The 27,503-nt window shown below is 40.0% G+C and overlaps 1 protein-coding gene across 4 annotated transcripts in view; it reads right to left on the bottom strand.

The window, feature by feature from the left end:
• CSMD1 (CUB and Sushi multiple domains 1) overlaps nt 1-27,503 on the bottom strand; it is a 949,787-nt gene that overhangs the window by 43,648 nt on the left and 878,636 nt on the right. For all 4 annotated transcript variants that reach the window (XM_083729648.1, XM_083729649.1, XM_083729651.1 and 1 more), the window contains 8 exons: nt 24,797-24,982; nt 18,513-18,707; nt 15,736-15,909; nt 11,529-11,702; nt 7,498-7,671; nt 3,294-3,482; nt 2,443-2,616; nt 626-808 (listed from right to left, as the gene is read on the bottom strand). In XM_083729648.1, coding sequence (XP_083585774.1) covers nt 626-808; nt 2,443-2,616; nt 3,294-3,482; nt 7,498-7,671; nt 11,529-11,702; nt 15,736-15,909; nt 18,513-18,707; nt 24,797-24,982 — 1,449 coding nt within the window. The remainder of the gene's footprint in view (nt 1-625; nt 809-2,442; nt 2,617-3,293; nt 3,483-7,497; nt 7,672-11,528; nt 11,703-15,735; nt 15,910-18,512; nt 18,708-24,796; nt 24,983-27,503) is intronic.

The following is a 27,503-nucleotide window of genomic DNA, read 5'->3' as shown; positions in this document are numbered from 1 at the left end:
CTTTTAAGATATTGTGAGACTATTGGTTGTGTTTTCTTTTTCCTAGCCCTAATGGATGGTACTTAAGAGAATGTGGTAGACTTCTTTCCATCAGAAAGTTTCCATAAGATTCACAATACAGCAAACTTAAGTTCTGCTATAAGTATGATCAACTTAGAGATAAACAGTTTCAAATCCACAACAGTAATGATGATTTAGCAGACCACCATACTTCCATTATTTTGTTTTACTTACATACTTTTTTAAGACCGTTGCACATTTTGCTACAATATTGTTTATATAGTATTGTATTAAAGGTAAAAAAAATGGTAAAGCACCCCTGAATGGTTAAGACCAGTCAAAGGCGACTATGGGGTGTGGCACTCATCTCGCTTTCAGGCTGAGGGAGCCAGCATTTGTCTGCAGACAGCTTTCCGGATCATGTGACCAGCATGACTAAACTGCTTCTGGTGCAATGGGACACCGTGACGAAACCAGAGCGCACGGAAATGCCATTTACCTTCCCGCCACAGCAGTACCTATTTATCGACTTGCACTGGTGTGTTTTCGAACTGCTAGGTTGGCAGGAGCTGGGACAGAGCAATGGGAGCTCATTCCATCATGGGGATTCGAACCACTGACTGACCTTCACATACTGGCTGCAAGCCAGACCAAGATCCATTAAGGAGGCATGTTCTTTCTGGGGAACCTCTCAGCTGATAACCCATTTCACAGGAGAAACGTAGCAGGCTTTTTATCTTGAACTCATCCCCAAGCCTGGACCCATGGGATGGCACTCCAGGATCGTCACAATATCCTGGGTTGTTTCCTGTAAATGCAAAGTATCAAAAGGGTCATTATCAGGAGGCGTCAGCACAGTTTAGTGTCAATTGGCCCAAAGGCACGTTACAAAACACAAGGCATCAAACAAATATTCCTGCCCAAGAGCCACAATAGGCCGAGTCTGCCTACCAAACACGGGTTTGAGCAACAGAGACTTAACTATAATTTAAGTTAGCATAGGTCTATGTCACACTGAATATAATCAGAGAAGAGCTGAAAATTCAATGTCAGAACTCTTTTGCTCAAGATGCAGGGCTAGAAAGAAGGTGTGCCTGCCCATAACCTTTTTCCTGTGTAGGTAAAGTGCATGTAGAATGTGTTTTTGCTTTTGTTTCAAAGCCAGACTAATTATATGCACAAATAAATATATTATACATATAATACATGGACGAGAGTCAAGCCCCATCTGGTACTATATTTCTGCAGTATCATTTTATAAATATTTGTATGCAGTTATATGCACTGCTTTGTTGATTATGTTAGGAAACCTGGAGTGTATATAAATATAATAATGCATATAATATATGAGAATCGCTTAAAAAAAAAAACCTAGCAGAGCCAGTAAACATACAATCCACTCATTGCTGAGATCATCTTCTCTCCTCATTCTTATGGCTTCATGAAGACCCCAACTGAACTTAAGAAAAATCATGCCCAACAGCAGCATGAAGGATACAAACATTAGTGATATGTCTATACAGTGGTACCTTGTGTTACGTATTTAATCCGTTCCGGAGGTCTGCTCATAACAGGAAACCGCTCGTAACATGAGGCACGGTTTCTCTAACAGCGCCTCCTGTGCTGCCGGACTGCGACTTCCGCTCACACCCTGGGGCAAAGGTCACAACAAGGGGCAGAGTGCGTAACCCGCAGCATTTGTAAGGGGAATGGTACGTCACACGAGGTACCACTGTATACAAAAAGTGTACTTCACTTGATCTTCCAAAATGAGGGAATATCCTTAGGATCTAGAGGCACTCCTTGTTATTGACTACTGAGCCATATAAAGGTAAAGGTACCCCTGACCATTAGGTCTAGTTGCGGACGACTCTGTGGTTGTGCGCTCATCTCGCTCTATAGGCCGAGGGAGCTGGCATTTGTCCACAGACAGCATCTGGGTCATGTGGCCAGCATGACTAAGCCACTTCTGGCGAACCAGAGCAGCGCATGGAAACACCGTTTACCTTCCCACTGGAGCAGTACCTATTTATCTACTTGCACTTGACGTGCTTTTGAACTGCTAGGTGGGCAGGAGCAGGGACTGAACAACGGGAGCTCACCCCGTTGCGGAGATTCGAACTGCCGACCTTCTGATCGGCAAGCCTTATGTGTCCCTACTGAGCCATATAACACATTCTAAATGGATGCTGGGTTAAGGAAGAAACTTTGGAGACAACATGTATCCCTACAGACCATAGATGGACTCAGCAATAGATCATCAGATACAAAAAGTTGTTAAAAGAAATCACTGTTATAATGGGAGTGAACGGCTAACCAAAGAGCAACTGAGAGCATAAAATCTGACTTATTAAACTTCACTTGCATTAAAATCTGCTGCAAGGGAATAGTTTTAATAATTTCAGCTACAAGGTCACATTAAGTCAATGCTTTCAAAGGTACCTGAGCAGTGAGGGAGAGTTCCACTCCAGCGGCTGTTTTCTTGGCATGCTCTAGTAGAGTTTCCTATGAGAGTTCGACTTCCTGTACAAGAGTAGCGAACTATAGATCCATACGTAAATTTGTCCCCTGACAGAATTGCATTGGTTGGGACTCCAGGGTGTCCACAAGAAATTGCTACAGTGCGGAAAAATAGGATTAGCATCTTCTGAAAGACAGCAATAGAGCCTTGTAAAGGTTTATAAATATAACATTACAATTCGGCACAATAAACATGCATTTGTATGAATGAATCATTGCTGTTCGTTTCTCTTGGTGCCCTTTTCATCTGTTCTTCACAAACCTTGGAGTGCAGGAAATAAACGAATAGAGAAGCAGATTCAAACTGTGATGAAACAGATCTGCTACAGGTAGGCCCAGGCATGATATAGTTCTACAATTCTTCCTACCTGGGCCAAAATGACGTTCACAAAACCATTTTAGCCAGTTAAAATCTTAACTAAGCAAACTAAATCGAGGCCCATAGAAATCTGGGTCTTTAAAAACAAGTAAACAAAAACACATAGCTTAAATTTGAGCTTGGGTAGGTTCTCAACCAGAGCTCTGGGTTTGAGAAGGAAAATTGTATGGAAAAAAAACATCAGCTGTGTTGACCTTCTGTTCCTGGTAATGGCTGGTATACTATTGCACACAACAGTAGATACCTTGTTAAGGAAATTCTCCCGAGTGCAGGACAAAATTCAGCATACCGACATTGTTAAATCAATTATTTACATGCACTTCGGTGATAACTGATGCTTCCTGGCCTTCTGGTGAAAAAAATAAAGTAAAAATTCAGTTTGTTGCATACTTACGCAAACATTTGGGCAATGATCTGTCCCAAAAACCATTAGCTTTACAAGTCAGAGCAGATGATCCAAGAAGATAAAATCCTTTCTTGCAGTGGTACACCACAATGATTCCATACTTGAAAGACTCTGGGAAATTCTGCTGCCCATGGCGAACGGCATTTTCCACGAAGCCTGGATCTGAACAGTTCACCACTGAAATACAAGGTTTTTCACTACTGAATAGAAAAATCCAAAGGAAAATATTCATGACATGCAATGTACAATTCAGTGCTGCTGAAAGCTCAATCCCACAGCCATTAATTAAAGCCAAATACATTTGATTCAACATTTTGCTGGTGGATGGGTTTCCATAGCCAATCACTAAAGCTTTACATAATTGAAAATATGCAAAGAAATATACAATTTCTGTTAACTTGATGACTGCGGCGTTTTTATTTGGCACCAAGAGTGTCGTGTGCATTAAAACGGCACAGAAGTGGTATGATCCCTTACACTTTCGCACAGAGAAAGCTGTGGTCGAAGTAAAGGTTTAAGACCCATAAATAGTAGTAGTGGTAAGTGACAGACTTAAAAGAGGAGAAAGGCTAAAACATTGATGGTATTTGTTTAGATCAGGCATCCCCAACCTTCGGCCCTCCAGATGATTTGGACTACAATTCCCATCATCCCTGACCACTAGTCCTGTTTGCTAGGGATCATGGGAGCTGTAGGCCAAAACATCTGGAAGGCCGCAAGTTGGGGATGCCTGGTTTAGATAAACAATGGTGAGGTTGGATGACATTGCAAATGATGTGGAGGGAGAAATGAGGGAAGCAGTAAGAAGCAGAGATAGGATAGTTGGGAGCATATGGACACACTCACAGCACACAGGACAGGAAGAGGAAATAAAGCCGCACACTGGGAATCAGGAAGGTATTGATGTATCAGCGAAACAAGAATTAGGCACACTCAAGCCCCACTGATTTCAGTGAAATGCAAGTGTACACAGCAGTGCTTCGGATTTAGTACACCTGTGTGTGGAATGGGCTACCTCACCTGGAAAGGAGGGCAAAAATGTACATAAAATGTGCATACATTTTGTGCGATATGCAAAAGTGTACTCTATTTTGTGAGTGGGGAGGAAGGCCCCCAAATAAACCAGGGACTGTACATAATAATATATCTAATAGACAGAGTGTCAAAAAGTGAATTTCCTCCCCATGGATATATTTTCATGCTAGAAAAGGATGCTTAAAGGCACAAGAGCCTTGCTTTCTTCCAATGCCCAACTCAAACTATTGAGAAAACCTCAAGCTGTAGGAGTTGTGAACCTGTTCATTCAAGGACCAGAAGCTTACAGCAGAAACTAAAAAACAGTATGTTTCAGTCCTCTCTGTAATCAGTTAGAGCAAGCATTCAGAAGTTTGGTCCCCCCCCCCCCAAAAAAAATAACAGTAAAATCTGGTGACCAGAGACTTGTATAAGGCTACCTAGACACTACCTGTTTACTTTGCCATTGAGCTGAAATTCTGCAGAACATAAAAGGTGGAATCCTCAACAACTGTTAGCTAACGGGTAAAGAGGAAGGTGAAATCCTTTGTTTATTCAGTTACTTGTCTTTAGAAAAGAGGATTAAAATCCTGGAAATACTGTCTATAGAGATCATGGCACTGACAAACAAAGCAGAAAGATGGTTTATGGCTTAATATTTGTCTCCATCCCCCGCCCTGCCCCCCCGAGAAGGTCCAAGTCTTTTAACACTTGACCTCTTTAGTCAGCAAATCAACACTGCTCTAGAGCTGTTGTCTCAGACTGCTTATGGCTTGGCATACACACACATATAATTGCCCCAGTGAACCACCAGCTTCACCTTTTTGTGACTACGACTCATATTCATCTGGTAATTTTATCCCTATACCAGGGGGAACTCTCATAACATTAGTGACTGTCAGGCTGCAGTATGTAAACTTTTTCAACTGACTTGTTTAACTTAAGTTGTTAAATGAGAAAGAAGCCTACCCAACTAAAGTGGTACCTCGGTTTAAGAACGGTCCGGTTTAAGAACGATTCAGTTTATGAACTCCGCAAAACCGGAAATAGTGTCCCGGTTTGAGAACTTTACCTCGGTCTAAGAACGGAATCCGAATGGTGGAAGGGTACCGGTGGCGGGAGGTCTCATTAGGCAAAGCACGCCCCGGTTTAAGAACGATTTTGGTTTAAGAACGGACTTCCGGAACGGATTAAGTTCATAAACCGAGGTACCACTGTAAATGGTTTTTGCTCTGCATTTTATTTCACTCGCCAGCTTTTAATTGTCATAACTGCAGATTGCAATGATATTGACCTGCCAATTAAAGAAGCCCGGCTTTGGCTTTGTGGGTAGTTCCTACTCATACATAGAAGTAGCCCACTATAATTAGTTTTGGGGAACTGGGGAACTTTCACATTCATCCCAAGGATACCTTGCCAACCCTGCCCCACACCTAAATTGAGTGAGTGGCAAAAATCAGGAGAGAAGATACTCCCACAACTGTATGAAATATACCTTTAGATCTAAGGGACAAAGCACTTTTCTTTACATATACATATATATTTAAGGCTACCGGGGGGGGGGGGGAGGAGAATGAATGAATTGTGGCCTCAATTTAAGCTGCTTCAAATATAGAGCTGTACTAGCTGATTTCCCTGATTGCCCTTCACCCAAGGGACCCAGTTGTAAATCAAGGCAAGAGAGAAGGAGATTGCTTTCTCTCAATGACAGGTGCCAAGAGTTACATAGGAAATAAATGCAGGCAATCTGAATTTAGTCTGTTGAGAAATAAAGAAAGAAGGACGTTTAAATCTGCCCTGTTGACACTCGAACCTCATTTTGCATGGATTCAAACTCTTGATGCCAAAGTCAAATATTATTGTTCTTTTGAGACTTGGTACCTGGTGAAATTCAGCACTGCTGTGCCCTTATTCTAAGGAACAAGGAAGCAAAGGAGTTGATCCTCACAAACTCTTCATATTTACCCATTATCCACCACTATATCCCATCCCTATTTAAATACTTGTACTGACGGGAATTCTCTCTTATTGAAAGTTAGCATTTGATGTGTCTATTTAGTTATCAGTGTATTATTTATTTTTATTAAAACATTTGTATACTACAATTTCATTTTTTTAAAAAAAATATCCAAATGGTTTGCAACAACTGGAAAACCCATAAAGATTTAAAATTACAGCTTATGAGCTAGGTATTACAGAAAATATTTTCTGGATTGTATGCACCAGCCGGGTGGCATTCTAAGTTGCAATTACTGGTATGTGCCTGATTTTATACCTATATGAGGGCTTGCTGTCTTTTATACAGGTTGCAAGGAACATGGTGCTACTACAAAAGAGTATTGTCTCCAAATATACACTACAGAGGCTTCCAGATGTGTGTTTACTGTGATAGTAGTACTCCCCATGAATGCAAGTTTTACAATGCCAAAACAACACCATCGGCACCAAAATGCCTCCCCAATTTAATCCAGATTTACAATTTCTGAGTAAAAAGAAAGCACATTATTGTGCGTAAGCTATTTGTGATATTTCAGCAACCTTTCTGCAAATTAAGCCCTCATCTGGAAAAACCCTATAATACACACAAGAATTTTCTCTACTACCCTGGACTACTAGATTTTGTGGAGGTATGCGCATGACCCCAGCTCAGAGATGGCATTTTAAGTAACAACTCTGCTCTCTGAAATGTGCCATCCTGTCTTGAATTCACCCAGTGGCATTAAAGCTTAACTAAATAGCTAAATTTGTCAAAATTAGCAGCTTCTAGTTGCTTACTCAATGGAGGAAGTTTGACCTTGCTTAGCAATGACAATACTGTTTATATACAGTGGTACCTTGGTTCGTAATCCAAACAGTTCATTAACTAGGCTGTTCGTAACCCGAGGTACCACCGTACCAAATTAGCACCTGTGCAATTATTATTAATTAAATAGTGATATCTGCCCACATAAGATGGTGATAGGTTGATGGGGGGGCGGGGGGGGGGGCTGGATAGAAGTAGAAGCAGTTGTAGAAGCAGCAACAGCTTATATTCAAAAAGGTTAGACTTCTCCAGAGGAAATAATTCTTCTAGTTACAAATTTCCAAAATGACTGGGAAGGGTGGTAGGAAGGGTTCCAACTGCATCACACTATCAAGGAAGAGCAGTTGTACATTTTTAAAAATAAAAAAATCTTACCTCGGCATGTAGGTAAGGAACTGCTCCACTGTCCATTGCTCCGGCACTGTGCTTGGGAGGCGCCCTGAAGCAAATATCCAGTATTGCAGGTGAAGTTCACAACGTCGTTCAGATTGAACTCACTGCCATTGGTCATTCCGTGAGCGGGGTTTCCTGGGTGGCCACACGTGATTGCTTTTGAAAGGAAACACAGAACAGATTGCAAGCTTTTGGGAAGGGCACGTAGAGAACATCAACGAGTTATGCACTCTGGTGCCTCGATCCAGAAAATACGTTGCGTATGGAGGGGTTGAATGCACACACAGAACAACCCCATTTGCAATGGCTTCCCCCATCGATTTTAAAGGAGGAATCAGGAAAATATTAATAGAATGGCTGCACCCAAGTAAAGTGGAAGCTGATACACACAGGAACTCCATATGAGTGAACAAAGGGATCTAGAATGCAATATAGCCTGCACTGATGGGCAATATATTCAAGGAGGCATAGCATTTTTAAAAGCAAGCAAGCAAGCAAGCAAGCAAGCAAACAAACAAACAAACAAACAAACAAACAGCTGGTAGTAATTGAGCTCCTTTTGGATCAGACTGTATTGCCAAGGCTGAAATGTGAAAAATGGAAGTTAGCAGATCATGCAGATTTATTTATTTTTACTGCCATAAATGGTGGTTGAACAAAAGTGATCAGAAATCCAATTTATTGACAGTCGATGTGTGATGGCTCCCCGCCCACCCCCCAGGCAGAAAGCCAACTTATAGCGCTCGTTTGGAAGAAATTGATGGGACTATGTGGGCGCTGTACATATAACAACCTTGATTTTTATAATGGGAAAATGATAAACCATAGTGGTGGTTCTCCCTATCTGTGACAGGTCGCAAGGAGACAGCTATTAAGTCATCATCCCATCAAATACAGTTCACAAGAGATAAACACAGCCACAAGACTAAAGTTCAACATTGTCTTTCACTTCACCACAATCACCACTATCTATGTGATATAAATATGGTGCCAACACCATACTAGGTGCTATACAGAGCACATAAGCAGCATAGTTCCTACCTTGAGGGCATATTATTATTTGTGCTGGATGTTTGACACCCCCTGCCATTTTTATAGTTCCAAACAGGAAACAAAAACAAGAACTTCTGGTTGCCTGCCATACATGGCTGGTGGGTTGTGTTGGGTTTGGTGGTTTACAAGTTGTGTAGACTTGGAAATCTAACAACTTTTCCTCCTTGTGTGTGTAGTTGTGCATCTCAAAGGGCTTATCCCTAGTATACTCCCCAGCATAGTAAGAGCTATTTTTAAAAGGAAATAAATTCTAAAAGTAGACTATTTCTTAAAACTACTAGAAATTGGGAATGCTTTAAATATGTAACAAAAGGACTCTGTCCAGCTGTCCAGGAGAACAAGCAGATATGATAATGATATTTATATCCTGTTTGTGGTGGTAAACTAGAAAACAGAGGCATATTGCCCTGCAATATGGAGGTTCCATCTTTAGCTTTCATAACTGATAGCTGCTGAGTGATCTGTCCTCCTGAGTGATCTGAATTTGCCTAATAACATATTAAGGGTTTTGTTACCTGACACTTTCTTCACCATGAATCCTACAATTCAGTGAGATGCCAGGAGAGATTATATGTGGTATGCTGTTGCAATGCAAAATTGAGGTTGTCTGTAAAAATTGTGGCAGGAAGGACGCTTGTATTTAGATTATTGTCCTTTTCGGCAAATGCATATTGCACTCAGTCAGTTCCGGTTTACACCCCTCATTACTCTTGACAGATGCTGTTTTTTGTGATGCCTTCCAGAAACAAAAGGTCTCAGCCCTTGTGTCTCGTCTTACCACATCATCATTATTGTTGTCACACATTGCCAACCTCTTGACAGATCAACACTCTGCAATTGTTGTGTTTGCAAGTAAAGGCATATTGGAAAAATATGGCAAATGTAATCTTCTTCTGTTCCCTCTTTCCGTAGTAGCCTTTATGCAACAGCTGCATATTATTTGCAATATTAAGGTGTTTACAATAATGTTGTTACAGCTCACATTTAAAAACTGCCGTAACTGAGTTCAATGTGATAAAATTATTCAACAAGGCCTGGCTATAGCCAGGTTATGGCACCAGTAAAATGTGGTTATCCGTGTGAGGCATTTGAAATGCAGTTGCACCATAGAAATCATACAATGACATGTTGATATCGGTAGTTTTATTTACAATCCTGCTCCTAACATGGAATGCCCTTTTTCTACAGTGGCAACTGTAGAAAAGGAGCCATGGAACAAGTACACAGAATCGGAGCTAGATTTGGACCGGGTTTACCTAGCTTTTCAAGCTCAGGATAATTGTATCATTTACATTACTACAGGTAAGAACACACCTGTTCCAACAATTTTACATATTTATCTCCAAGATTCTAAAACCAACACTTATACGGTTATTGGTTTAGTTTCTCAAATATCATCAAGAAGCTTAATATTTAGCCTTCCTGGTTTATACACAAAATGAGGAACATATGCACTGGTAAACTAAAACATATTTTACTGAATTAACTACTTTTTAAAAAAAAATATGCACTGACATACATAAAAAGGACACAAAATCATGGAAGCTCTTCAACAGTTTTTAAAAGAGCAAGATAGCAAATTTAAAACACGCTCTAGTTTTAAAATATAACAGCATATAAATAATATATTGTATTATTTATATGATGTTACCACTCTGAGCCCGGCTCCGGCCGGGGAGGGCGGAGTACAAATATTATTATTATTATTATTATTATTATTATTATTATTATTAAAATGTCTATCATTCAAACCTATTATAGTTCTATGATATAATCCTGCTACGGTAGTCTCTAAACCAATGATGAACATTACATGTCTTTTACAAGACATTAAAAAGTATAGCACTCTGAGTACTTAGCATACATTATTCCAGCAAGCCATACAACAAACACGTAAGGCAGTTTAGTGCTATGAACCCTGCAGTATGACGGGCACGGTGTGCGTTGCCCATTAAGTGTATGTGTAAGCCAGGATTTGGACTTGGCTCTTCTAGCTCATAGTTCCCGCTAGTTCCAAAAAAACAACAACCCTGTCCAATTCTCCTAAGACATTTTGGAATTATGGTAATAGGTACATTTAGCAGCCTAATCACATGCTATTGACTCTGCATTGCAGGAGAGCACAGGAATAGACATCAGGGTTGAGACTTCAGGCCACATGCTTGGGCAAGAGACTGATGATACTGCTTCCAAGCCTGGTGCTAAAGCAGCAGCATCAACCAATACTATCATGCAAAGCTGAGCTTGGATTTGTGCTGTGTACACCCACTCCCATTTACTGTACTCTGAATCCCAGTGCACTCCCTGTTGCGAATTCTCCGTGGTGCTTTGGCAGAAATGCTCAGAGTTCCAGGTTCTTCAGTGCAGTGCAGTACATTTATTGTGAGCTATATATATACAAAAATCTACAGGCTATAATACACGAGCAGTTCATACAGTCAAACAGAGTACCTGGCTGCAACTTAAGGAAAATAGGAAGATCTTTCTATCTTTCTCTCTCTCTCTCTGACCACACTCTTCTACACCACCTACTTACACCACCCTTTAAACCGATGGCAGCCAATCAACTGACAGCACATTACTGCTGAGTCTTTCTGACCCAGCACTTCCATAGAAAGTACTGCAGTTGCATCAGCTAGCAAACTCAAGCCTGCGGACTTGCTATCTCACACTGGATTCTGTGAATCCCAACACTCCCACCACTGGGTTGGGAAGCAGTGTACCCATTAATCACAACCCACACCTGTCCTGTTGCTTCTTATTAAATACTTCATTTTGATGTGTGTGTCCCCCAACCAACTGCAATCTGAATTCGGGGAACACACCCAGCTGCATTTGAAGGCAGTTATGTGTACACATCCTTTTCTACCAGCTATTGTTAATCATTCTTACCCATCTAAGAGCTGATCAGCTTGCTATTACTTAGAGAAGAATAGATCACTGGGAAAGGTGGTACTTACAGACACAAACTGGTGTTTGCCCAGACCATTTGTGGTCTTGCAAGCATATCCGAACAGACGTGCCGACAAGTCGAAAACCAGGGTTACATTGGTACACCACAGTGTCGCGATAACTGAAGCCGTCTCCACTAATGTGGCCATTTACAATAGGATCTGGAGAACCACAGTGTCCAGCTAGAATAAATGGAGGGGGGGGGGCAGAAGAAAAGAACACAAACTTCACTTTCAGCTCACATGGCAGTCCATCGTCAACAAGAATAATGTTAACCAAAAACATTGCCTTAAGCCCTCAGCACCCCGCGAGGTATATCTGCAAAACTGAAAAACATTGCTATTGATTCATTTGTCCTTTATTTACAGTCCACTCTTCAACAAACATGCTCTTATGAATTTATTAAAAAGCTGAAGCTTGGCCCCTTGGTGCAGGTTGCAAGGCTGTTCTGCAACTGGCCGTGACAACGGTAGATGCACTTTCTTCCAGCTTGCGAATTAATTGAAAGAAATAATCCAGGCTTCTGCATGAGAGATTCCTCATGTTGAGGCGGTTGTGAAACTGCCCTATTCCCACATCTGTGCTGCTTGGGCAAAGTAGACATTTGGGAAGCGGGGAGCATAGATTGCTAAACACACACAGTGAATTGCGAGCACTGTCATCTGTATCCTGATATTCAGCTCTATGGAAACAAAAGTACATATGTTGATGCTAAACTCGGATAATCCTATATTGATTTTTGTTGTTGTTGTTGTTGTTCCTGCAGACGTGAAAATGAGAAGCTGAAATGCAATAGCTTTTAATTGAAGTCAGATTTATTAAAACATAGGAGATCTCAGGCTGGCTGAAAGGTAGTACTAACTTGGAACTTGCCATTCTTATTTGTTTCTGAAGGAACCTTAACAGCCCATGTGCATGTTCCATGTGATTCATTTCATTTACGGAGCATGTCACTTGGTGGATGTAATGATTTCCTGTCATTTTGAACCTAGTTAAATTAAACACCCTTACAGCTGACAAACTTAAGAAGCAAGGCAATAAAACACCAAATATACGTAATCTCCCAATCAAGCCAAATTAGCCCTAAGTATATTAAAGAGGCTGTTGGAAATCTATTTTTATAAACCATGCTTTCAGGATTTTTTTGGCGATAAAATGATGGACTGGTTCGATATTAGTTCACTGCAATAATTAAACTTTTACACCAAAGCGACATGCATGGACTAACCTCCCTTTAAAAAAGTAAACATACACTGAGTGTTTAGGCCAAACTATTATGGAAGGGCCACCAAGACTCTGGAATAGTTTTTTTTTTGGGGGGGGGTATATTTGGAGGGGACTGAAGTGAGAAGGCGAAATTGGAGAAAACCATTTTCTTATATTAGTGGATACTTCTGTTAGATCAAAAGCCACAAGCACAATGGCAGTGTTGGGCACCCTATAGGTATTTGAAAGGAAAGCATGAAAAGACAGCAGAATGAGCTGGTGAATAATAAACATATTTTGGAAACTTTGCAATAGGGAATAGGGTGGAGAGCTTCCAAACTTTAAGGATGCTTCCAAACTTCTCCTTATCTGAGTTTCTCACTGGATTTTGGTGTTCCATATTACATGATCCTGGAACAGATGTAACAAGAAACCTTCATTGTTCCACTTTTTATTTCTAAACGTTGCAAAGACTGATTTGCATGTGCAGTTTCTTATAGTCTTCAATTCATTCATGTCTCTTCCTCCCATTATCAATGCCTTTATCCACATTGGTAAAACACTACAGAAAAGCAACAGGGGTTCAGTTTTAATTTTACATTGTGTTCTACCAAAGGGAGAAAGTACATGTGTTCAGTATTAAACACTTTGTGTCAATCTAATCATTCTTTTTTGTAGCTTATTACATGAGTATGCATAAGAGATTGGGAGGGGGGACAAGCTAGATAAGGTGGAATTGATTGGAAACATGGCACAGTACATTATTTTAGAAATTTAATTTTTCCTGGTAGACTACTTAATTCCTTAGAAATTACCCTAGCAGACCAGACTCCAGAAGAAGTTTTTGGTTCTGTGATTTCTCTCTGTGTATGCAAGGCAGTGAGAACTCACAACACAATTAAGGAATGTAATGGAAGACAGCCACTAATTGGTTAAGTAGGGTAGGTACAGGGCAAGTATCAATGATATGAGCTGTAGATCAGCAACATCTGGAGGGTCAAAAGCTTTGTGTGTGAAAATTATCTATGCCTATAAATACCTGTGTTTATGCAAGGCTGCCTAATAATAATAATAATAATAATAATAATAATAATAATAATAATAAAAATTATTTATACCCCACCCATCAGACCACTCTGGGCAGCTTCCAACAAAATATTAAAATACAATAGTCTATTAAACGTTAACAGCTTCCCTAAACAGGGCTGCCTTCAGATGTCTTCTAAAAGTCTGGTAGTTGTTTTTTTCTTTGACATCTGGTGGGAGGGCGTTCCACAGGGCAGGTGGCACTACTGAGAGGGCCCTCTGCCTGGTTCCCTGTAACTTGGCTTCTCGCAGCGAGGGAACCGCCAGAAGGCCCTTGGCACTGGACCTCAGTGTCTGGGCAGAACGATGGGGGTGGAGACACTCCTTCAGGTATACTGGACTGAGGTCAGCACCAACACTTTGAATTGTGCTTGGAAATGTACTGGGAGCCAATGTAGGTCTTTCAAGACTGTTGTTATGTGGTCTCGGTGGCTGCTCCCAGTTACCAATCTAGCTGCCGCATTCTGGATTAGTTGTAGTTTCTGGGTCACCTTCAAAGGTAGCCACACATAGAGTGCATTGCAGTACTCCAAGCGGGAGATAACTAGAGCATGCAGCACTCTGTCGAGATAGTCCACGGGCAGGTAGGGTCTCAGCCTGCGTACCAGATGGAGCTTATAGCAGGATCTACAGTGCATACCCTTATAGTTTATAGTGCATAATTGCTTTAAATATTAGGACTTCTGTTCATTTATGCATGCATGAGGTAGGATATAAAATGTTATAAAGATCACTTGACAAAATTCCAATTGACAGTAACAGACTGTAGATTAGTGCAAAGTCAGAACACCATGCACAGACCCCATTGATTTCAATGGTACTTTGATACAGGGCAATAGTGCATAGGACTGCACAAAATGTTTTGTATTAAAATGGTTGCAAATATGTACCTGTAACTCCTGAACACACACATATTAGCACTATTTCATAAAATAACTCTTAAGTGTATTGGCTGGGTATATATTGAGTAATGCTTGAACATGCTCAGATTTTTCCCTCATTAAATTACTCACCACTGAAATCTAAACAACCACTTTGTGAGCTATACATCCAAACTGAAATGAGTGACAACTGCAATTAATTTTGAGGCAGAAAATATTAACATCAAAGCAGTAGGGGCAAGAGGTCAGACTCAAAAATATAACTTCTGAGCTGTAACATGCTTCTAAGGTAATGACAAGTTCCTGATTTGTGAAGTTAAAATTGGAAATGAGCATTTGAACTGAATATATATATAATTTCAGTTTTCAATATAAAGGAATTCCTCTTTAAATACTAATGGCTGTAGTTTTATTAATATAGATTTTAGAAGATGCCAACTTTGGTGATAGAAATAATTCATACCAAAAAAAACAACAAAAAAACACCACCTTTTGCTCTGTATTCTTTGTTGACAGTATTTTGAAACCAGAAACAACATCAGTTCCTTGGGATTATGTTTTCTCTGAGGTTTCCTGTTAACTCTGTGAAAATATCATGTGCAGTGTAATTTTCTTGTTGGGGATCCTGTGATTGCTTTGTCCCTATATTCTACCTGGCCTTAAAACAGTCTCAATAAAGAATGTTTGAGGCCAATATGGAAAGAGTTTTTGCCTTCTAGCAGCAAGCTGGAAAAGAAAAGTTTACAATGGGTGCTATACTATAAACTGAGATCCTTTCCAAGGATTCCACTAAGAATGGAACTCTCAGATGTTTGAGTAATAAATAAAGAATCCATCCCCTTTAAATACCAACCTATTTATAAATATATTTCCTTCCACATGTGCTCAAGAAATCAGTGCCTCAAGCCGTAACAAAAAGTTACCAATACAAACAATACCATTTACTGAAATCATGTGAACTAAATTTACAAAACTAAACTCATATCCTTCACATGACATTTGCCTTTTGGGGTTTTAGATTTCTGTTGCAATTTGTACTTACCGAGACACTGAGTTTCAGTGCCACTCCAAAGTCCATTCACTAGGCATTCACGTACATGAGAACCAACTAGGGTATAGCCAGTGTTGCAGGTGAATATTGCTGTGGCTCCATACACGGTCAGAGTTCCAATCTTATTACCATTTGGTGGAGATGGAAGACTGCCACAGGAAATAACTGAAAAGGGAAAATAAAGTACTTACAGTACAGCAGCAGCAAGAGGCTCTTAGAGTCATTTGGGGGCCCAGAGAATACTACTACTACTACTACTACTACTACTATAATAAAAATTTATTATTTGTATCCCATCCATCTGATTGGGTTGCCCCAGAGAAACAAACCCACTCACACAACCACTCATTTCTCTTTAGCTTAGAGGCCACTTCCAATCCTCAAGACCCAGGGAGCTCCAATACCTTGCACGGGAGCAAGAAAAGCAAGTGGTTCATGCCTACTGAATGTAAGTTCTCTAAGGCAATATCCAGATGTCTCAAATAGTTTGCTTGCTTTTTCCTACTTAATTCATTGACAGAGTGAGTGGGCTAGCTTTTACTCACACCCTCATAGTAAAGGTAAAGGGACCCCTGACCATTAGCTCCAGTCGTGACCTACTCTGGGGTTGCGGCGCTCATCTCGCTTTATTGGCCAAGGGAGCTGGCATACAGCTTCCAGGTCATGTGGCCACCATGACTAAGCCGCTTCTGGCCAACCAGAGCAGCGCACGGAAACGCCGTTTACCTTCCTGCCGGAGTGGTACCTATTTATCTACTTGCACTTTGTGCTTTCCAACTACTAGGTTGGCAGGAGCAGGGACCGAGCAACGGGAGCTCACCCCGTTACAGGGATTCGAACTGCGACCTTCTGATTGATAAGTCCTAGGCTCTGTGGTTTAACCCACAGCGCCACCCACATCCCCACACCCTCATACCCTCTTCTATATCTTCCATCCAGGCAATCCAGAAGCATTATCAGAGTTCAAACACACTTTCCAGCCAGTCAAAAACACTCAAAGAGAATGCCAAGCAGGGCCAATAAACAAGCAAGGCCTGAGGGCGTGGAGAGTCTTGAGGGCCATGCAAAGAGGCTTGGAAGACTATTTGGCCCCCAGACCTGAGCTTCTTCACCCCTGCTTTACAGTGAGACCCAAGCAATTATGTACAAAGCTACTGGAAGAAAACACTTGGGCTTAGTAACACACTAAAGAAACATAGTCAATAAACAATGAAGTAATGGAAACAATAGATGGAGTGCGATTCTTTGCGTAACTGTGACTTGGAGGCAATTTAAGCAGCACAGAAGTGGTATAATGTGCATTCTCACCTCCATGCTGATATGCCAGCTTTTCTGGTACGGCAGCTCAAAACCACCTTCCACGCTTTATTTGCCAACACTTTACAAGGTGCAACTGGATTATTTTACACATGACTGAAAACTTGGAAGCATTCACAACTGGGTTTTTAATTTTTATTTTGAGCGGTAGATTGTTTCACCACGTCACACTCAGTTTTTGAAATTTCCTCCGGGTTAAAAGACAACTGGCTCTGTGACATGTGGTTCTTAAGCAGCAGCCTCCCAAGTCCAAAATCCCCTGTGTGCCCAGTACCAGCTGTGTGACTCTCTGGATCCCAGACTACATACGATGATAGCACTCTGTGCTTACATAATGAATAATGTAATCTGTAGTGTTTTTATTATATTATCTTTCAGAAGCATAGTAATAAATAGTTTAACAGCCTCAAATATTTAATGAATTTTAATTTCTGAAGATCAAATAGATTGCTCAGCTCATGTTTGACTGATCTGGATTACTTCGATATTCAGATAATCCATAGTTAATTAGCTTGTTTGTCTAATTACAGTTGAATGTAATTGATGGGCACCATTCACAATTAATTTAATCTGTAATAGGAACAATGAATACATGAATTTATTTGAATAAAGGCTCTTGAGAATGGACAAATAATTCATTTAATTAAATGATGCATGTCATATGTACAATACAAACTACTCTTACAGATGCGAAGATCTGATCTGCATATGAAGCCCTTTCTCACATCCTCAAGAGTTTCCTTGTTCATTTCAATTAAAAAAAACAAAACCCAGTTAGGCATGTATATTTCTTAATGCATGTGAAATTGCCCCCTCTACTCAAAGTGCATGAGCCCAATTGTATCTTGTATGCACTGGTGCATGTACAGGGCTCTAGAACACTGCATCTAGCAAACTGACATAGATATTTATAAATATTTGCTATCACTCGAAAATAAATTAACATAACTTTTTTTTAAAAAAAAAAAACAGGCCATCTCCAATGTAAGTCTTCCATTCGCGATACAGCAACAGCTTCCATGAGCAGATTGTAGAGGAAAGCAATTTGCACAAATTCCTCATTTCTCCTGCAGAACCTCCAGACTTCCTCCCACACTGTTCTCAATGATCTCCCAACCCACTAGATCAGACGGAGGAGACACACAAGGGGGAATATTAAGCAAAAATGGCTACCTCCATGTTCTGTCCACAGAAACCTCTGCTGGATGAAAGAACTGCCTGTCAGCAGTAGGACAACATTATATATAACCCTGTATGATTACATTTGCCGTGTTTTGGTACAGGGCCCATTTATTTGAACGAGGTTTGCATACCTTCTTGATGGATTGCCCTCAAATATTTCAGAAAAGCTATTAACAGATATTAGTTCCTTTACTTAAGTTGTGTTGGTAGAAAAATAGAAGCTGTATCTTTGGACAGAACTGAGCACTGTGTAAATAAATGTTTCTTACCCTTGCACACTGGTCTCTCATCAGCATCACTCCATGTTCCATTAGTTTTACACAGCATGAGTCTCTGACCCTCTAAATAATAGCCAGGGCTGCAACTCAGCATGACTTGTGTGCCAAACTCATTCACCGACCCAGAAATCAGTCTCCAGACAACATGTTCTGAGAGCAGGCTCTCAATGCTGGGGCAAGTCACAGCTGTGAAGCAAGGACACTTTAGTATTAGCACTTTCCTTCCAATATTACTTCACAGAAGATGAATCACCATCCTATTGACAGCAGACTTTTCCTGGTGAAATTGAGCATGCTATAAACATTTCTCAAATGCACATTCCGGTGCATAGCATCTTACACTTGTTTCAACACCAACACTGGGAGGCTGTTTCAATTAAGAAATGAGGGAGAAATGTACTGTTCCAATTTTATAATATGGGTACTTTCTTCAAAGTCTGATTAAGAGGCAAAGTTGTACAGTTTGCATAGAAAGAAGAATGTATTAATAACAAGTTGTAAGAGCTAAAGCCCACTGGCACTCTAAAACCTGTATTGTTTTGTTGGCACAGAATGTGTTTAGATTCATGGCCAAAAGTATATTATGCTCAGTGGAGACTGAATAGGGAATAGTAAACTGCTACCTAATGGGAAACACAGATGCCATTTCCAAAAGCTTCATTTATCTAACCAAGCTTTAATCGGTGTGATATTTCTTTTAAAATAGGCTTTGTGTGTTCCATTCAGATGCTTTGTATATGTACACCTATTACCATAAGACAGAGGGGGCGGGGTTACAAAATACTTAGCAATCTTATCTGAAAACATATTCTAACACCATAGCCCACCCTGTCCAATTGGTTTAGGGCAGGTAACACCATCATCAAACAGATGCAGGGAAAAAAGCAAAGTCTCACAGACCTGTCAAAGAGTATGGGGGATAGAGAGGAAAGTTAATTGGGGTGGGGGGAGAGATGCAGAATACTAAAACTAAATTCTACATAAAATTTAGAAGAGTAGAACAGAGATATACAGGAGGAAACAGGTGCATTAGAGAGAATAGTGGGAGTAAGGGCTCTTCCATACTTCCGTTTGTCCTGCCAATTTAGCGCTGAATTGGAGCAAAAGGCAATCGGGTTTTCTGTGGATTCCCGTTTGCTCTGATTTATCACCAAATAGCAGGTTTTCTAGGGGAAAGCAGTGGGGCAAAGGCAAAACTGCTCTGACATGTACATAGAAAGCATGGGGCAAGTAAAAAACTGATGGGATTCACTGTTTTCTAAGCATGGGGCAAACACAAATACTCTTGTGATAGGGGAGTATGCCTCAAAGATTACAGAAAGTTTTTTTTAAAAAAAATAGTGTTGGAAAGATACTTTACATCTATAATGTGCGTCCCAGTGGAAAATTCCATCCCTGTTGTCAAAGACAACAGTCGATGACCTATTTACCTAGGAATATCGAATGGTGCTTGTTCCACTGAATTATTTTGCCTACTTTCAACCAAGTGTAACCGATGACAAGTGAATCCTCCCTTTCCAATTTAAACAGGAAAAAGGACTAGGAGACTAAAATGTGGGTTCAGACCAGCCCAACTCCACATTAATGTAGTGGTGTTTACATGTCCTTCTGGAAGCTAATGGATGTTATGGTTCAGTTCAGTTCCTGACATTTCAGCTTTTTATGGGACCTGGATAATTCATTCAAGGCTCTGCATTTTCAGAGGCTTTAGAGTGAATAGGTGAGATAGATAAGCAATCATTTGGGTGGGCTGATAGGGAGTCAGGGAGCAAGCCAGACCAATTCCTCTCTTCTGAGACCTTCTCCATTCTCCAGTTGGTGTTGAAGGAATTTTCTGGCAGCTGGAAGTCTGTGACTTTTTAGATCTACCTATCCATCTCACCAAGCCTTTCCTTTTAGGAGCTCAGGATGCTGTGCAAGGTTCTTCTCCCTTTCCTACCCTCAAAACAAGTGTGCTGAACTGAGAAATAACAAGTGGCTCAAGATCACCAATGTGACCTTGTGCCTCTTTGTCTATCTGTTTCTCTTTCTATATACATCTCTCTGCGCACTGGAAAAATAAAATGTGCAGAGAATATGGTAATGGCATAGCATTTATTTTTTAAAAAAAGAATATGCAAAGCCGTTAAATATATAAGTGACAGAAAACTGCTTGTGCCACAGTGCCGTTTAATTTTGCAGCAAATTCCTCTGATTTATCAGAACTGCTTTATTCTTGAATTAAAATACGGCCTACTTAACAGCTGCTGTATTTAGAACAAATTACTGAGACACCCATCAGTCTCTCTCTTATACCTCAGACACCAGTGACACTTGCTATTTTTATACATGGCATCTGAATCAGAGATGATGTCAGATTTGTCTAGATGTAGAGGAAAAATGTTGTCCTCTTTTCTATGCTGATTTGTTTCTGTTGATATATGTATTAACTGCTGCCTGCTTCCAAGTATACTGAAGTAAATGTAATTACATCCTTCAAGTATGACTATATGTCACATCACTAGAATGAGATTATTTACCTACACCAACACACATGTGCACTGCCAAAACAGAGGACTATTTCCGAGGTAAAAAGTATTTCAAAGTACAAACGTATGTCACTCCAGAATAGGTGGAGAACTATCAGATTCACCTTGTAGCCAGTGCTGGAGATACAGAACAGAAAAGGCCCATCAATTTAAATTTTAAGTAGACTTAACTACCTCTAAGCCTTCAAAGAGTAAAATAATGGTTTAAACCTCACCCAAAGGGCTGACTGGATTGTGAAATGGACTTCTAATTAACCCAGGTACTAGTGATAGGTAACTTTACCCTCTCCCCTCCATGTTAAATTATAGTGGCTCAGAAAATAATACACTGTTTCCTTTAAAAGGGGGGGGGGGGGAATAAATAGCTGATTTTATTACTCAGACTGATCTGGCACTGAGTCCTTTATTCACTGGCACTGCCAATGTCCCAGAGGGAGGAGAGAGCGAACTATCAGGTCTCCCTACTTCCCTCCCTATGGTCCAAGCCAGGTAAGTGTTGTTAAGAGGAAATGGGATTTAGAACATCAAGCCAGGCTGATGGTTGGGCGAGAAGATGAGTAAACTTGGGAATTCTTCTGCAAATAAGAACGCAATCCGAGCTGGAGAAAAAATATATATCAGGGGCTCATAGTGATGTTCTATGAGGTTAGTGTAACAAACCCCCAAGGCTTTGTTGGTATATCTAGTAATTATGATTTTTTCTGAGCCCAGCTCATTCCTTCACTAGACGTCTACTAATTTCAAGGGTTGCAACTGACAAGAGAACAAATTCTACACATATTGCCATTTACCACTTACTACTTAAGTGAAGGTGCAGCAAAGATTAAAGATGCACCAGAAGTATTATATGAAAGTGGACATATTGGGTTTGGATGTCCTTTTTTATGACATGGAGGTATAAAAGCTAACTGGTGGTAAATTGTACTGGTTTATCAAAATACGTTCGTCTTCCTGCCAAAGCTCTCAGCACTTTAGCCAAGACAAAATCTTGAAATTCACCTTGGATATCACCTTGGGAGGAATTCACTATAAACTTAAGGGGTCTATAAAACTCCATTCTTCTCTTCCCATGAGAAGCTTTGAGAGTCTTATCAAAAGTCTCTTAGCATTTCATGATCATTTCTCAGCTTTTTTCCCTAAGCAGAAATCTCCAAATTTGCCTTCAAATTTTTGTTATCCAATATTTTGTGGTAACTCTAGTATCTGGATAATAGAAGTGTTAAACATCACAAAATAGGTTTCATTTATGATTTAAAAATAAGCTGCCCTGGCTTCTCTTTCAAGTAAGAATCAGTTATAATGACCAGTCCATTAGTAGCAACATTATTTATTAAATGCATAAACCAGCTTTCCCTGAATTTTTAAGGAAAGTTTAGAAAAATAAACCAAAATAATACATTAATTAGAAACAATCTAAATAGGATCAAGCAAAGGTAAGGTCCAGTTTTCTTTCATTATGTGGTTTGGTATTTTTAGCACACCCATCGCACAGATTTTCCTGTTGCATTGAATTTTTTGAAAAGTAGGCTTTGGTGCTCTTAAGAGGTGAAAATGTAAGGTTTGATTGCTGCACGAAGAGGGTAAAGAGTGATCCCAAATGCAACAACACATTTTGATATGCAGAAAGGTGGTGTCAGTATAATAAACTGAATTATGAGCTGAAATAAATTGTGCATAGTTATCTCCCAAATGATAATGGCATGTCAGAAAGTTCATGTTTATCAAACACAGAAAGGAAAATGTCACAACACAGTTATGAAAAGAGCTTAGAAAGTGAAGAAAATATTTTCTAGAAAGGAAAAGGAAACAATAAAGCTGTTTTAATAATGTAAGCACCCAATGCAAACCAATTCATTCAAATGCACTGAGCAGACATAACTATGTTTAAACTATAGAAAAATCCCTTAAATCCCCCTCTGTAGAAGAAGCAGAATTAATCAAATATACCATAAATACAGATAATTATGCTGGTTTCAAATAATGGTCATAGAAGGGAAATGAGCAGATTTTAAAAGGTGTCTCTTCCTTTTCCCTCTCTGCAGCCAATAAGCAATCTGAAAATATCAACTATGTTTCTTATAAAGAAAACTGGCAATTGGGCATGCCATTAAGTTCTTGAGGGACTGGTCAGTAGTTACTGTGCAATGACAATGAACAATTAAGAAAAAGAAATACTTCTTTCTTACAATCTCTGCTTTTCCAATTGAATTGTCTGGGTTTCTTAGGACAAGTGTGACTCATAGAGACATAGATCAAGAGGACGATAAGGTCCAATAGAAGTATTTGATGTGAAAGTTTGAAAAAGACGCCAGGGCCCCAAACCATGTTGTAACGTGTACATTTCATAGAATCATATAACTGAAGAGCTGGAAGCGACCACAATCTTTCTGTTATTAGAAAGTGTTACTAGTGCTAGTGTTGCACGGATGCATAGAGGTGCATATGTAGAAGACAGCATTATTCTAGGTACAGTGTCTGAAATTTCCTTTAGATCTCAGATGTATCACTTCTCAAGCTGTTCGCATGAGGCTTAGGGCTTCCCACAACAATTTGTTGGGTCTGCCACTCATTGCTGACAGGAATGACATGATTAAACACCACTGCTAAAATTTCCAATTCCAAGATCAACTCTTAGCTCAGAGCCTTTCTCAACCTTGGGTCCCCAGATATATTTTGGCCTACAACTCCCATCATCCCTGGCTACTGGTCCTGTGAGCTAGGGATCATGGGAGTTGTAGGCCAAATACATCTGCGGACCCAAGGTTGAGAACCACTGTTCTTCGCCGCTAAGCTTGTTTGTGGTTGCTAGTACCTTCATTCATCTCCATTAGTCATATCTGTATCATCTGCATATGAAACAGCCAGCTCCAGCTAGAAGAGCTAAGGAACACTTGTTCCACTGAATTACCATATTTTTCTGTGTATAACACGCCATAAGGTATAAGGTATTTTGGGGGACTCCAAATTAAGGATATGGTGGGAGATTGCCCATAGTTGTTGAGCTTTACTTTGGGGGGGGGGGGGCTCAGAGTTGATGAGCTTTTTATATGGGGATTGCTGAAAATCGCTCACCCGCCTGACCTACGCTGCCACTCTCATGCATCACAAGAACCACCTATCGTCTGTCCCCTCACTGGAAGAAGCCGCCAATCGCCCGCCCAATTGCCGCAGCAACAGCCAATCAACACTAGACCTTGCCACAGCCACCAATAACTTGCCCAATAGCCTCAGACAATCTCCGGCTTGCAGCAGCAACCAATCACACATTCCCCCTATGCACTATCCATATATAAGATGACCCCAAATTTTTAACGTAATTATTAAATAAAAAAAAACCTTATCTATGGAAAAGAACGGTATTTTGCCTACTTTCAACAAAGTGTAACCAATGACAAGTATATCCTCCATTTCCACTTCAAACAGGAAAAAGGACTAGGACAGTAAAATGCAGGTTCAGACCAGCCCAACTCCACATTAATGTAGTGGTGTTTACATAATATCTTTCCCATCCCAATGTCATTCTGGAAGCTAATGGATGTTACGGCTCAGTTAACTTAGATGAAGACTGATCGGTGGTGTGCTAAGTGTTGCTCTGGAGTTGTCCAGAGCTTTCTAAACTCAGATTCAACTCAGATTTGCCATCTCATTGGGGCGGGGGGAGGAATTCTATTGTACTTAACTGTTACTGGGAAGAAGTAAAATATAGTTTCTAAACGGGTACATATTTTTTCTGAATTCTATACTTACGTTTACAGACGGGTGGCCTTCCTTTATTGCTCCACAATCCATCTTCTTGACATACTGCTGTTGCTTGTTGACTAGAATCTAGCTTGAAGCCCTCATTACATTCATATATCACCCTGCTGCCCAAAATAAACTCATTACCCCAGACTGAGCCATTTCCGGGAGATTCCGGAATACCACAAGATACAGCTGAAAAGAGGAAGAAAAGTGGAAAAGCTATTTGCCTCAGGAAGTAATCATTACTGTTGTCAAATCTGAAACTTTACAGGAAATAATAACAATAATACATACATTACACATTTAACTTATTACTGTTGCTAAGAGACTCACTTTATAATAATTGTGCTGAGGCCTAATAACAAAAGAAACAATAATAAAACATTTCCCCTCACAAAGGCAGCATTGTCACATATAATAGTATGGATACCGATATAAAACATGAGTACTTCTTATATTTGAATAATGGATCTCAGTATAGATACTCTTTGCTCAAATGCTGATCTGGGCTGCTTATGAGTATAACTTTTTTCCGGCTTGAGGTGGAAACCAACCATTTCATTTGTTATAGTTTTGCTATGTTTTCCGTTTCCATTATAATGAAAATATATTTATCAAAAGCTTGGAAGGAGTCACTTAATCGTCTAAACTGTGTTTATGTACATAAGCGGGAATTTATCAAGATGTTAAACATATAGGTACAAATATGAATTCAAGGCAGCATAAATTATTTCCTGAATGGGTTTATTTGTGCTACTGTAGCATTTAATTATTTTCTTGAATGAAAGTTTGCAGCTTATGCAATAGGATTTCAATAATGCAGTTGGAGCAAACCTCCCTATTCTGCATCTGCCAGACCATGTTCAGATTAGAATGTGGAAATGCAGATTAGACTGCATGTCCACGAACCTTTCCCAGACAGGAGTCGTTCCAACCTACATTTGTGCAATGTGATCAAAGGACTTCTTGATTCTTTGTTTCTTTTTATGTGGTGCTTATCATACACATCAAAATCTTTGGCTTACAGTCTTCTGTAAGTGGCCGTGTGTTACAATGTGCTACATCCTCACATCGTAACACAATGTCACTTCCACGGGACTTTTAGCCACAGTATTCAACGAGCCTGCAACAGTGCTTTCTAGCTGTTGCAGGCAGCTAGACACTGTTGTTTAAACGAACACGGACAAGGGGAAAGTTTGATTTAAATTCACTGAAAGCATATCAGTTTGAAAGAACACCTCCTCAGCATTAAGGATGTCACTGGCTACTAGTTTGCTTCAAGGCACAATGGCTTTGATTTAAAGAGCCTAAATAATCTGTAGTGCATGTAAAGAGCTCCTTCCTCTAATATGAATTAGGATGCTGTAGGTCCCTTGCAAAACGTGCTGGGGTGGCTGTTCCAAAGTCAGGACACCACCGTAAGAACGCAGACTGTGAACACACCATACTTTTGAAGCACAAAGCTTCCTCCAAAGAATCCTGTTTAAGCGCTTCTTTAAAATACAGCCAGGCTTTTAAACTAAATTGTCCTTCTGCTCTTTAATTTATTTTAAGCTTTTATAAATTGCTCTGCATCCACACAGATTGCAGATATACAGCAACAGCAGCAAGAAAATACAACAAAAGCAGAACATGATCCACCATAAAACACATAATTTTTTTAAAAAATTACTGAGCAGACAAGTAAATCTTAGTCTAGTATCTTTCACCTAGCCTTTCAAGACAAAACCTATCCAAAACATGAGTGGATGAACTAGCTTTCACTGACTACTGTTTTCTTGGTTGTTTTGGATACTTTTGTTACTTGTTTTAATATTCATTTAATTATTTTAATTTTTGATTTAGTACTGTTGCTTTGATTGACTGAATAGCTTAAACATGGTTTTAATAAAAAATGTGGCAGCAGTATGGGCAATCTCTACCCCCTGTGCACAATTACACATGCTGCAATACTTTCCTAACAAGTATTTACAAAATTATTTGATTGGCATTCTGGCATCCCATGCAGTTCCATACGCTTCGCCTGTGCAAATGGATTCTCTTATGGAGAACTGCAAAGATGTTATGATAATGATTTCTATATATTTTATTCTCTCTCTCTCTCTCTATATATACATATTGAGAATTACCATATTTTCCAGGTATGACTGGGTATCCCCCCCCTAAAAAATAGTGTCCAAAATTTGGGGGCGTCTTATACATGGGGGCCATCTCCCCCCATTTCCTTAAATCAGAGTCCCCCAAAATAGGGGGTGTCTCATAGATGGAAAAATATGGGGTGGGTGGCTATGCCAAATGCTCCTTCCTTCCCAAAAACTTGAGCAGGGAAGAGGTTGGAAGGAGAAACCCAGCAACAAGCAAACCTTAAACCAAATACTAGGAAGCTAGAAAATTGATATTATGATGGAAATGCTTCAGCACCCTTAACTGTAGACACTGCTATTTTCTTCAGGTATAATTATTTTGAATGTAGTGCTGCTTGTGCAGGTTTCTGCTGCTTCAGCAGCTGAAAGTAACAGTAATAACAATAAATTATTATTCCTTGGAAGGGAGTCAAGTCCTTTATGCAGCAGCAAGTGCTTTATTAGCTGAGTTGCCCCTTGACAAGATGGGAAATGAAAAATACCACCTGACCTTAACAGCTTAACCCAAGTTAGAAACGTGTTCTTATGAAAACTGGGGTGGGGTGGGGGAGAGGGCAGACTGTTGTAGA

Source organism: Podarcis gaigeae, assembly GCF_964106915.1.
Source record: "Podarcis gaigeae genome assembly, chromosome: 3".
Taxonomy (NCBI): Eukaryota; Metazoa; Chordata; class Lepidosauria; order Squamata; family Lacertidae; genus Podarcis; species Podarcis gaigeae.
This window is presented reverse-complemented; position numbering and strand designations above follow the sequence as displayed.